This window comes from Tyto alba, unplaced genomic scaffold (genome assembly GCF_018691265.1).
Source record: "Tyto alba isolate M040663 unplaced genomic scaffold, T.alba_DEE_v4.0 Super-Scaffold_48, whole genome shotgun sequence".
NCBI classification, from domain to species: domain Eukaryota; kingdom Metazoa; phylum Chordata; class Aves; order Strigiformes; family Tytonidae; genus Tyto; species Tyto alba.
The window spans coordinates 1,752,953-1,765,729 of NW_024881324.1; the positions used below are offsets into that span (position 1 = coordinate 1,752,953).

At 44.1% G+C, this 12,777-nt stretch overlaps 1 protein-coding gene across 2 annotated transcripts in view; it reads left to right on the forward strand.

Moving 5' to 3' along the window:
- The first annotated feature begins 494 nt into the window (after positions 1 to 494).
- Positions 495 to 12,777, forward strand: part of SALL3 (spalt like transcription factor 3) — a 25,472-nt gene continuing 13,189 nt past the window's right edge. For both annotated transcript variants that reach the window (XM_032998899.2, XM_032998900.2), the window contains exon 1: positions 495 to 1,336. In XM_032998899.2, coding sequence (XP_032854790.1) covers positions 1,258 to 1,336 — 79 coding nt within the window. In that variant the 5' untranslated portion in view covers positions 495 to 1,257. The remainder of the gene's footprint in view (positions 1,337 to 12,777) is intronic.

Here is a 12,777-nt window from a genome sequence, read left to right on the forward strand (position 1 = left end):
CAGGAAGTGACCACCACCACCAACGGGGAGTCTCTGCTTGGAGAAAGAAGCTGCAAGACAAAGAAAGAAGGAAGGAGAGGTGAAAGAGAAAACTGCCCAAGGTCTTCTGCGGGTGCGTGCGCTTTGGAGAGAGGGGAGAACAAAAGTCAGCCGGGGAGACAGAGAAAGAGCGACGGAAAAGGAGGCAGGATGGAGGAAGAGCTAAAGACAAGCATGTGAAGATCAAGGGGAAAGGAGAGCGGAGCAGCACGCGCGCACACCGAAAAGAAAGGGAAAAATAAAAATAAAAAAACCCCACCCACCACACACCAAAGTTTCTTTTCCTCCTGGGAAGAAATTACTCACACGCGCACAGAAATCAGATGCCTCGCAGATCAACTTCTGGGGCAAGCAAGACCAAGAGAGAAGAGGACGCAGAGTGATGTGAAGAGAGAGAGAAAGAAAGAAAGACAGAAAGAAAGAAGAAAGAAAGAAAGAAGAAAGAAAGAAAAAAAACCAACAACAACAAAAAAAAAAACAGAGCAGAAGGAAGCAGAGCAAAAAGAAACTGAGAGCCGAGGAAAGGGGGGGAGAAAGAAGGACAGAAAAGCGAAGATCGTGACCTCCCCCACCAAGTGAACCTTGCACATATGTTGTGTAAAGTGTGTGCAAAGCAGAGCCCTGCTGCGCGGTGCGCGCGCGTTCCGCGGCCGGTGCCTGTGGCGGGCGGCGCGGCGTTCGGCGGAGCGAAGCGGCTAATTGCGGAGCCCCGGCCTTCATTTACATATGCAGCCTGAGCCGGCTGGAGCCGCGCCAATCCGCGCTCGCCCCCAGCACCATTAAGCGCCATGCATTATTCACAATCATAATTACCGAGCCCCATGCGCGCTCCGCGCAGCCGCCCCAGCCCGCCGCGCACACCCCGCCGCTCCGCGCACACCCCGCCCGGCTAATCCCCACTCGCTCCCCCACTCACTCCCAGTTTGGTTGGCTGGTTAACGTTGCTTTTTTTTGTTTGTTTGTTTGATTTTTTTTTTTCCCCTTTCCCCCCCCCCTTTCTTTTTTTTTTTTTTTTTTTTTTGGTTGCTCGCATTTTCTGCTGTTGTTTGCTTGGTTTGTTTTGCAACTCGACTTTTATTTGCGAACAGTTATTTCCAGCCCCCCACCCCGCTTCCCTCGTTCCCAATTCCTCCCCCCCTCCACCACCAACCCCCCTTTCCACCTCCACGTCGCTGATGCCTCTGCAAAAAGCAGAGTCAAGACGGCTCAGTTAGCAGCATGTCTCGTCGAAAGCAAGCGAAACCCCAGCATCTCAAATCGGACGAAGAGCTGCAAGCGGAGGTAGTTTCTGAGCACGGTAAGGGCTCCCGGCTCTTTCTCCTCTCTCTCCTTTTGTGAGCGTGTTTCGGATGGAGATAGGTGGATTTATGGTGATGGTGAACATGGGAGCGCAATTACTCTGCAGCGGGAGAATGGGAATTAGAGCAGCTGGGGGAAGAGGCAGCGGAACTGAGAAGTTCGCAGTTTAGCCAAGTTTCTGCAGCCCACCCCCTAGCCCTCCCCAGTCCTCCCCGGTGCTTTTATCGCGGCGGGGCTCGGCCCTCCCTCCCCGCTCACCCGGGCTCGGCAGCTGCGGGAACGGGCGCCCCGGAGCAGCGCCTGCTTCCTCTTCCTCCTCCTCCTCCTCCTCCCCTCCGCCGCTCTCCCTCTCTCTAGATTTTTGGGGACCCCTTTTTTCTCTCCCCCCCCCCCCCCCCCCCCGGTGGGAACTAGGAGCGGCCAGGAGCCATGTTCCCCTCGCAGGAAAGTTGGGGCGGCCGGAGCCGGGCTGCGGGCACCGGGGGGGGGGGGCAAAGGGGGGTCCCGCGGGTCGGAGGCTGGGGGGGATCCCCCACCCCCCCCCACCCCCCGCGTCGCTTTTCTGGGCAGCCCGCTTGGGTTTTGGGCTGCCCCAGCCGCTGCCCTCCCCCCTCCCCACACCCTCCCAGTTTGCCCCAGCAGCCGCCGGAGGAGCTGGGGGGGGGGGGGGGGGGGACACGACGGCGACACCCCGGGAGGAGAGGGGGCAGCGGAGTGGGGTTCATTATTTTGCGAGAAAAGCAGCAGCTTTTCACCTCCACCACCACCACCCCCCCCCCCCGCGTTGCCTCCCCCCTTTCGCCTCCCGGCGCTGTCGCGACTATACTGTCGGGGTAGGTGACACGGCGTGCCCCCACCGCCAGCAGCCCCTGTCGCGCCGGCTGCAGGCAGTGGGGAAGGGGAAGGGTTATTTTCTCGCCCACCCCCCATTCTTTGCGCCCCCCCCCCGCAGGCACCCGCACCACACTTGCTTTTATGCATCTGAGCTGCCCAGGCTGCTAGCGAACAAGTGTCCAAAACTGGAAAGCTTTGGGCTGTAATCCCTCCTCATTTCCACTTTGCTGTAATTTTTTCGAGAAAAGGGCTGACGGGGGCTTTTTTTTTTTTTTTTTTTTTTTTTTTTTTTTTTTTTAAAGTTTTAATTTCCTTAGTAGTCCTTGGCATTGCAGCGTGCAAAGTCATGCCACAGCCCATGCTCGCTTTTCCTGGGCTAAGTTGAGAGCTCCCACTCGAAAGTTTTTCTTTTCCTCTTTGCACAGGGCCCACTGCTTGCTTAGTTTCTCGCATAACCAAGTGGGAGCCCCAATGTGTTCTGCTTTCTGTGTAGGCCCCTTGCTCCACTGTTTTATCCCTCCCCCCTCCCTCCCTTCGAAAAGGGAAAAAAAAAAAAAAAAAAAAGGTAACTCTCCTGCTTGGAAACTAGAATGACTTTTAAGTTGCATTTGAGGGGAGAGAAAGGCAGCAAAGTTGAAGCCTGAGGAGGATTTTGACTATTGCAGCTGAACTTTACGGCTTAAGGCAGCGTGAATCCACTCCATCAGGTTAAAACATCTGTCAGACTGGCAAATCGTTAAGCCTCCTGCTCCTTCCCAGGGTGTTTGGGGGGCCAGGGAGCGAGCCCCACACTGGCCAGGGCTGCTGAGGGGGCTCCTGCCCCAGCAAAAGCCACTTGGCTGCTGACAATAACAGGCGCACCGAGAAATGCCTCCTTCTGTCACAGCGGAGGAGCAAAGCCGGGTCTTTCCCAAATTTGAGTTTTTTTTTTTGTTTGTTTTGTTTTTGTTTTTTTTTTTTTTTTTTTGGTTTTGTTTTTTTTTTTCTTAGGAAACAGCGGCCGTGTGAAAGAAATTAGTAGAGGCAAGCAGATGAGAATTAGTATTTCATTATGTAAACAAGATTTGCTGAGCCCAGTCTCTGCTTGGGTGGGTTCTAGGTCTGAGAATGTATCACTAGCATGATAAACTTTTCCGCGCTCTGCAGCCATTTCCATACAGAAAAATAAAACCCTGCTACTTCATTATGACACTCCTGGCGAGTTCATAAATTTAAAAAAATTGTTAAACTAGGTTTTTGTTTTGTTTTGTGAATCTTATCTATGTAGCCATGTCACCCGAGATTAGAACAAGAGATATGCTAAAAAGAAACGCTTGCATATGGTGGGTAGATTAAGGACAAAGAATCTTTTTGTCATGGAAATGGTTTTTTTCCCCCCTTTTTTGGGGGGTTTTGTTTTGTTTACTTCATCACATAGAATTTCTCACACTTGGTTTGTTTTGTATTGCCCTCAATGACTACATGATCAAATGAATGGATTTATTTCTGCCGAATGAGAAAGACAGTCTTTCCATCAAAAGGACTACATTGCATCCCAGTGAGGAATTTTAAAGCGTTATTATTGTGGTCCCTGAATAGCACAAAATCGGCTTTCACAACAGCCCTAAAATGCAACAATGTAAATACTTTTCAGCCTTAGAAGGCTGTTATCAAAATGTGCTGTTTCCTTTTATTAAAACATATTTTAATTAATAGAGTGAAACCCTTCATAGTTAACAATTAACAAGCTGAAGTAGTGCTGCTGGGTTTGCACTTTCATTTGAGAAATGTGAGCAAGGTGGGGACAGGATAGACGGGCAGAGGGCTATCTAGTGCACATTAGTGTAATGTAAATCATTTACGTGTTATATTAGGAAGCCTAACGATTGCTATAGTGAAAGCAGTTTTCTAGGCCAGATAGACTGAGCGCTCCCCATCTCGTGAATTAAAACACTTCTTGTCAAGTCAGTGTTCTTCATTTCTCTTCACAGCTGTAATCAAGATATTGCTACAGTTCCTGAGCGTATTTTGCAACAGGCCAAAAATAGTTTGCACAGTGCAAGAATATTTGCCGTTTTTAGAAAGCAAACTGTTTAAGCAGTATTATTTGATGTATGTAGCCTTTTCACTAATTTGGCTGTTTATCTTCAAGGGGGGAAGTTGTTGTTAACACAAGATTAAGCAAATGAAGCTTATTATTTATTTAATGAGTTCCTGTTTAATGTCACCCTAAAATAGGTTTTATTAAGTGAAGCATTTGAAAATGAATGTCCCATAAACGTAATCCGTGGGGTGAAGGGACATTCATAGCAGCAGAGAGAAGCCTGGCAGTTTGAGGAGCAGAATGGAAGATAAACATGAGGCCGGATTTTAAGTTGATGGGTCTCGCCATAACTTTTGTGCTAATGTTACCACGGAAGTTTTAGAATCAGAACAAATAAATTTACAGCCAGCTTGGGCTACAGCATCACACAACTGCATTCAAGCAGGGCAGTGTCATGATGGTGAGAAACTGTGGGAAATGTGAAGATAATTAGCAATGTCATCAACTACAGATTTACACTCAAAATCGTTTGAAATTATTTGTGGAAAGTGAAGTGCTAAAAATATATTTTTTAATAATCTTGAAAGAAAGTGTTAACAAACAGCTGGCGATGATGTATTACTTGAATAATGGCACTGTAGAAGAGTGAACAATAGATACCAATTAAAAAAACCACTTTGAGGTTACTAAATTAGAAGATATGATGGAAATCATTTAAAAAGAGCAGCAGAAGGACTCAGATGACTGCCTGTAGAATACAATAATCTGAATTTCTCAGTGAATGTAAAGCTTTGTAATAGCTGGAATTACATTTCTAATACACTTGCCTAATTCAACAGATTACAAACGAATCAGAATTATAGATACAATGCACATGCTTCAACTCAGATTCATTTTTCTGTTAAACCATGGATATAGCATTTGTGTTTTCAAAGTAGGGATAATAAAAGGGTGGTGGTTTTTTTTTTCTTGTAGCGCTGAAAAGTGATTCTTAGGGTGTACAAGTGAGGTTCTGCTAAGGGTGATGACAAATGATGCTTTGGACTTTTTCATGCGAAGTTTCTGGCAAAGATGTATCATTGTTTAGTCTGAGGTGGAAGGGATACCTTGTAGTGAACTGTGGAATGACAGTTTTCTAGGGTGCCTTTTGCAATTGTGTTATTTGGGGGGGGGGGGGGGGGTGTGGGGGGCTGTTTTTTTTGTTTTGTTTTGTTTTTTAAATATTGGACCTGTTTCCCCCCCCCCCCCCTCCACTCTTCAGCACCTCCACCCCGGTGTAAAGCGCTGGACCTTTTTTCGGTCTGGTGGAGTGGGAGGGGGCTGCGCCCAGCGCTTCGGGGGGCATGCGGGGGCACACGGGCTCCGCTCCGGCAAAGGCACGGCTCGCCGCCCAGCACCGCAGCGTGTTCGCCCCACCTGCACCCACGGAGAGTAAAAACACCTTGCGAGGGCCGTGCCTCGCCTCCGAGAGCCAGGGTATGCCACCTCGGTTAGACGCTATTGCCTTTTAAAACTTGAGAAGTCACCAGCAGCTGTCAGTGGACGTAAAACTTAGGTGGTTGTTGCAAGTGGTTGTTCCGAGGCAGCTGTAAGAGAAGGCTTTTTGTTTTGAGAAATAAAAGGCCAAATGAGTATTGCTGTAAATTGCCCCAATGGTGGTTGAAACTTGATATAAAATACTTCTGCTGTTATGGTAGAAGGCTTAACGTTCAAACTATGCAACATCTGTATTTGTATCATTTTGAAAATACTCTGGTTTGAACTGTGTTAGCGATAGGAAAATACTTGGAATAATGAGGGAACTATAACAATCAGCCAATTTGCTGATGTATGTATAACAATGAAAGTAGGCAAAACTGGGGCAGATTTTATCTGGTGGTGCTGATCTTGAGGAAGTCTCCGCATCTCCTGAGGTAGACAGTAAGGCTCTTTTTTTTGGAGTGGGAGGGGGGAAATTTTTCAAGGTGTTGGTTTAAATTCTGTGTAATTAAGCTATTAGTATGCGCACGTTTAGCTGTTGAAAATCGCTTCTCCTTGCCTAAGAAAGAGGAAAAGCTGCAATTCAAAAAATGGGTAGCATTTAAAAAAAGAGAGTAAGAATAAATAAATTAATAACGAGTATTCGTGCCATTTCTTAAAAACAGTTTGAGTCCTGGGAAGGTTTTGTGGGTATCTTTCCTTCATTTGATTTGTTGACTGCCAAGCCAGGACAAGCATATCTGTTGACTCTCCATCAGTCAGGACATGAGTCAATCACTTTTGCTGATAATAAACCAGATCTGGCATGACACTAAAATAGCTAAGTACTGCCACGTTTTCCAAAATAAAGCATGTAAAAATAATTTCTTTTGGAATACTGCATCTGTAAAATGAGATTAATTTATTGTTTTTTTTTTTTTTCTCAGAGGAAGCATGAGTAAATCTATTTCCAGCAGTAAATTTTTGTTGAATTGTACATTTCAATGTAAAGGGCCAAAATCCTGTTTCCTTTACCCTCTTAAAATGTCCCACCAAATGTAGTGAAGGTTTTCCATTAATTAAAAAAAGGGAATTTAAGCCAAAATACACTTTTAGGAGCTGGTTCAGTTATAGCGCTGCTTGACATAGAGTACATTTCTTCTTATCAAGGAAAAGCCCTTCAAAATTGAGAAAGCCGGAAAAATAGTCATTTAAAGGGTTGATAGCAAACCATAGCAAGGCGCATTTAAAAAATGTGTTTCTTTGAAGTTGAAAAGTGGAAAGATAGTGGCCTGAAGAGTGAGGTCTTTAGTATTTCCCTGCTGTGGTTAGGGTACACAAAGTGAGCACACTTGAACAATATTTATTATGGGGTAAGCTAAATCTTTAAGAAGAGCCCTTCTAAAACTCTTATTGTAATACTGGTTCCACATGCCCACACACATACACACACACACACCAAAAAAAAAAAAAAATACGTGGACCCTAGCACTTGGTTGAAAAAGAACCACCAAAAAAGCCATCCCAAGTTTTGTCAGGGAGAGTGAGGCGCAGAGGGATGTTTGGGAAGGCTGTTGGCCTCCTCCAGGAGCCGCCGGCCAGGGTGCGTGGGTGGGTGCGTGGGTGGGTGCGTGGGGCGCGGGTGGGCTTGCGGAGGGGGCGAGGAGCTTCCCTGGGCCTCTCCCTGAGGGTGGGTAGTTAGGAGGGCTTTGACAAGGCTTGCTGATTTAACCTTTGCCTGCTTTGCCCTGCCAGGGGTGGCCACTAGATGTCAAGCTCATAATACAATTAGTACATATGTGCAGTTGACCTTGGCAGCGCGGCTTACCACTGTTCTGTGAAGTGTTAACACTGAATTTGAGTGTTAACTAGAGATCCCTCGGAGTTTGCTACATGCTGTACAGCTTATCAAATGCCCATCTAGTTCAGCACAAGTGTTTACAGTTCTTAAAGAAGGAGAAAGGTTTCCTTTTGTGAAGCCCAGCATCTTGAGCTGCTTAATTAACCCTGCAGGTGCCGCAGTGGTTTTGTTTCAGTTCATCAAAACCGACTTGATCTTCAGTGTTTCGGGAGAGCCCTTCTAATGGTGCCATTTGATGATTTGATTTTATGATTTTGTTGATGTAGTAACACCCCCCAAAGCTGGAAATGATGAGAGCTAACGAATTTGTGTAGCTCTCTCTGTGCTCTGCTATCCTCTGTGCAACACGGCAGCGTGCAGAATGGTAAATGAGCAGGAGGACTGAGCTGCACAGCTGGCATCGAATCACCCTGGGTTTGCTCTCTCAAGCACTCCTGCATGTGAGTAACTTTACTCGGAGTGGTGCCGTCGAGTCCAGTACTTGTAGGTTCAGTTTGGAGATGTGTAGGAGGTGCAGGATTGGGCCCTCGCGTTGGCTTCTCCCGTTGTGGGCCTCCAAACACGACTCCATCAGCGTTTCTGTGGTGGTGCAGAGTGGCTGGCTTCATTCTGCAGGGTGTTAGGGTCACCGAGTTTAAGATACAGTTAATTATATACTTACCGCAATAGAAAAGCTACGCAGAATCTAGTGTTCTGCTTCTTTCTTCTAGTTTATTTGTTTTGTTTTTTTCAATGTGCTTTTCGTATCAGCTATGTTAGAAGTACTGACCTCGATAATTTTTTTTTGTAGGCTTCCCAATAAAACTTGACGCGTTCCAAAGAAACTTAGTTCCTACAAACCTCAGCATGTTTGTGCACAAATTCTACGCCACCCGAAATGAATATATACGTACCATAACAGCCAACCGAAGAGCTGTTTATATGATTTTGAAAAACGTAACGCAGGTCTTATTAAATACAGTATCTCGCGCAAATATTCCAAGCGATTCGTGGAGCTTGCATCTGTTCCACATCTGTGTATGTGGAGAAAGGCGCCAGTGTTTGAGATAACGAAGTGCTTCACTGCACAGATTAGAAACTGCAAATGTTTTAAACAGAATACAGCTAGTGCCTGTGCCACAGGTGGCTGTTACTTAACAAATTCTGAGATTTAGGCTACTGAATAGATCAAACCAAGTGTGCCAGGTCAGTATCGGGTTTTGCATAGCAAGAGTGCCCTCCACTGTTCAAACCCATGCTAACAGCTTTTGTGGTCTGAGAAAAAGGACAGAAAATTTTTCTATTGAGTCTGGAATTTCTTCTACATTGTTAAACACAGTAGGGGTCTCTATTTGTCTCCTCCTGTTTCACAGCTTGGGCTCAGTATGTGATAATTCATCTTTCTTTATGGGATTCAAAGCTATCATAAAGAGTTAAAAAGAATTAATTTGCAAGAAAATAAACGTGTTCTAACAATTTAAGAAAACTTTCTTTAAAAGCTCCGTCAATTGTAAGAGATGATGAAGCTAAGGAAAAAGTAATACTGTTCTTCTCAAGGATCAACACGTTGTTACAAGGCTACTGTTTCCAAATGAATATCATTTTGAAAACAAATTCCGGGGTCTTTTTTAACATATTTTCTTACTTTATTTAAATTGTGCTTGGGGAAAAATAAGTTTGTGTATTCTGATGATAGGAGTAGTAAATAATTGTCCCGTATTGGTGCGCTATGCTCAGAGTTTTGTTTATAATATTGCTTGTTTAAATATACAAAAATGCTGTGAGCTGCGCTCTGAAATGATTATTGGCTTTGCATGTGAGAGCATTCTATACATCTGTCTTCATAGTTAGCAGACGTTGTATCTTTAGCTGATGTTAACAAACCCAGTTTCTTCTGGAACTTCTTCACAGTTTGTACATTGCTTCTCAGTTGGAAGATCAGTGGGATTTTTTTCTTCCTGAAAGAAATTCCTACATTTAGAAAATATTAATTAAGTCTCGATGATGCAGCTCTGAATGTAGAAGTCATAGTAACTCATACAGCACTTTCCCATGCTTTCGTTTGTATTATTGCATATAGTCTTAAAAAGAAGCTTCAGGAAATATTTTACTCACACTTTGTTGAATTCCTCTACAAGTCGCTTTTGTTTGGATGCTTCAGGAAGGTAACAGGAATTCAAAACAGATGAAAGCCTAGAAAATGTTGATTCCCTTACCTGATTTTATCCAAGGGTCTTACGAATCGTAGATAATTTGAGGATTATATGATACAGAGTAACAAAACATAACAAAATACTGAATTGTCAGAGAACATTTGATTGCAATAGTCCTTATTTAATATAATTGAAAAGGTGATTTTTAGGTCATGTATGTGTACAGAACTAGAAGTGATTTAAGTTGAGACAAAATTAAAAGATTCTGGAGCAAAGATGAAACACAGTGGAGTCGGTTGGAGCTTTTTCCAGACTGAAACCGGTTAGTCCTGAGAAAGGGGGCATTTAATAAGCAGCATACGCTTTCAGAATTAACCTGACCAGAATGTGATGTTTCATTTCAGCCTGCTTCACAAAAGTAGATGGCACCATTTTTGAAGCATCCAGTCATTCTGTTTTCCCTTGCCCATCGTGCAAGAAGCTTTCCTCTCACCCAGAGCAGAAAAATATGAGCCTGCGGTAAAAATCCAGAACGCGTAAAGCCAGGTTTACAAATCCCTGCGTGCAGGCAGTCGGGAGCTGTGGCAATTTTTTTCTCAACCCTACCCATTTCCTGATGGTGCCTGAAGGACCCGCGACACCCTTTCAGCCCTCTCCCTTCCTCTTGTCTGGCAAGAAGGCAGGTCACCACCAGCCTCCCTGCAGCCACGCGTTGCCCCAGCCCGAAAAAAGCACTTTGGTGGGTGAGGGGGGCTGAGCAAAGCCCCCCCATCAACCCGTGGTGCCCCCCCCCCCCCCCCCCAGGGTCCTCAGAGCACCCCAGCAGCTGCAGGTATCACCAGCCCAAAGTGCCGTTCTCAAAATGCTGTCGTTTGAATTCCCGTGGGTTAATTGTAGGGCCAGAGCCCACGGGTTGGGACCTGCGTGGGAGCTCGCCCCGGGTACCGCTGGAGGGATGCTGCCTTCAATTTTTCACCTGTTTTCCTAGGGTGAGCTTTATGGGCTGTAATTCATCTTGCATCCCGTAGCAGCTTCAGATTAGTCTGTTAGCTGTTAGACTGCTAATGAGAAAAAGAAAATAACTGAGGGGTTATTAGTGGCTGAGATCCTGACTGCTTGACAAAACTCCCATTCAATACCTTTTGTGTAACTAAGAACTGCAAAATTCAACCCATGTCTGTAAGATTAAGCAAGTGCTCCATTAATTCCCCCAAAGTCCTTGAAAAATTTTTACTGCACCACATCCTCACTGTAATAATGAAGATTATTGTTTCTCTTCAGGAAAAAAATAAAAGAAAAAAAGATTCAATTCTTCAGTACTGAATGGATTTAATCACTTTGTAATATATCAGAAAATGAAAGCAAGCTATAAAACATAGGAAACATGTAAAAATGCTGTTTTCCTGTGATAGGTAGATGCTGTAACCGAAAACAAAAAATAATTTTTAGCTTACTATTTTAACTTTTAAAATTTTTAATAATTGGGAGCAATGATAAAATTTTGGTATTGCTGTCTTGTCATTCATAATGTCATCAGGTTTTAACAAACAACAAAAATATCCTTTCATGTGGATGCATATGCTTTTAAGCTTTATTCCCTGTTGAAGTTGGTGAGGACCTACGCTTCAGAAGGGACAATAAATACAGCGCCTTAGCGCTTTCATATTAGTAAGTACTACTGAAAGGAATGTTAAAAAACTCATTTGTGTAATACTGAGGCGATGTTCATTTCTCCAATAGACACATACATATTTAAAAATATTTCAGTTGTTGTTTTCAATCTTGCTCCCCCTCTGCCCGACTCTGGAGTGCTTGTTTGGGTCAAGACCACGACGACTGCTGTTTGCCTGACTAGTCTGTACTCTTTCAATCCCATTAATTTCAGTGGTGTTTCTGATGTGAATAAAGGCAAAGTAGGAGTTGTTGGATAGTCTGTCGTTCCGTGAAGCATCTTAGTAGCCTCCCTGTGCTGTGCAGGGAACGTACCATCATCTATGGCAAAGCAGCGTTTACATGGAGGCCATCGGTGTGCCCTGCTTGCTTGCCGGTCCAAGGAAGTGAAGCTTTGAGAGAGATTTCACTTGTTTGATTTCTTAAGAAATGCCAAAATAATTTGTCCTAAATGGACAGTACTGTGGTGGAGTTCTTTGTATATCTACTTTGAAATTGATTTTTTTGGGGAAAAAAAAACCCTAATGACTCCCTAGCGTTGTTCTCTGAAATATTTTTCAAAAGTAGTCCTTGAGTATTTCGAGACAGATGATGAGATGAATGTACTTGGATTGGTAGTTTGAAAATTATTCTCACTATTTTTATGGCTGGGAAGCTGAGGGAAGGAGGAATAGAAAACAGAGCTGTAGGTCCCCAGTTAGTCTGGGCGCAAGCCTGGTTTCCTTGTGATAGCAGAGGACTAACCATTTATTTCCCTGAGAACAGAGCTAAGCGCTGATCGGCTCAGAAATACCTAGACTGCTGTAATTTTCCACAAGTTGCATTTCAAATGCAAACTGCTGCTTCTTTGAGTTCATGAATTAGTACACTAGACTGGTTATTATCTTGAAATGCTGAACAGGTCCATATTGATACCTCCTGGCAGTGGGCATCAGTAGTTTAGGTTTCTGTTGGAAGCTTAGGCATTATATATATTAGTTTTGACATATATAGATCATGAGATTGTCTTCTAGTGCAGAAAATAATACCTGTTTTGATTGTAAGTGTTCACAGTTGGGCTTGGTGATTACTGTACAGTGTCTGAAATAATTAACTTACTGGTGTTTGATCAGCTCGTTCTAGATCAGAAGACAGCCATGTTTGAGTGGCTACACTGCCTGAATCCATCACTAATTACTTAAACCATTTGTGCAAGCTCTCCTTAAAGAAAAGAATAGCGATATATAGATAAAAAGGTGGAAGAGGAACCGCACAGTTTGCAGCTTCTTTTAGAATCATTCCTCCTCTGCAACCATGCCTTAATAGTAGCAGTAGTACTTGTAGTGGTAATAATAATAGTAATAGTAGTAGTAGTAGTAATAATAATAACAATAATAATAATAGGCAACTCTTACCCAGCTTGCCAAGGTTTGGAAATAAGCGCTGGAAAATCTTACCTGTGAAAGCCCTAGGAGAGACGC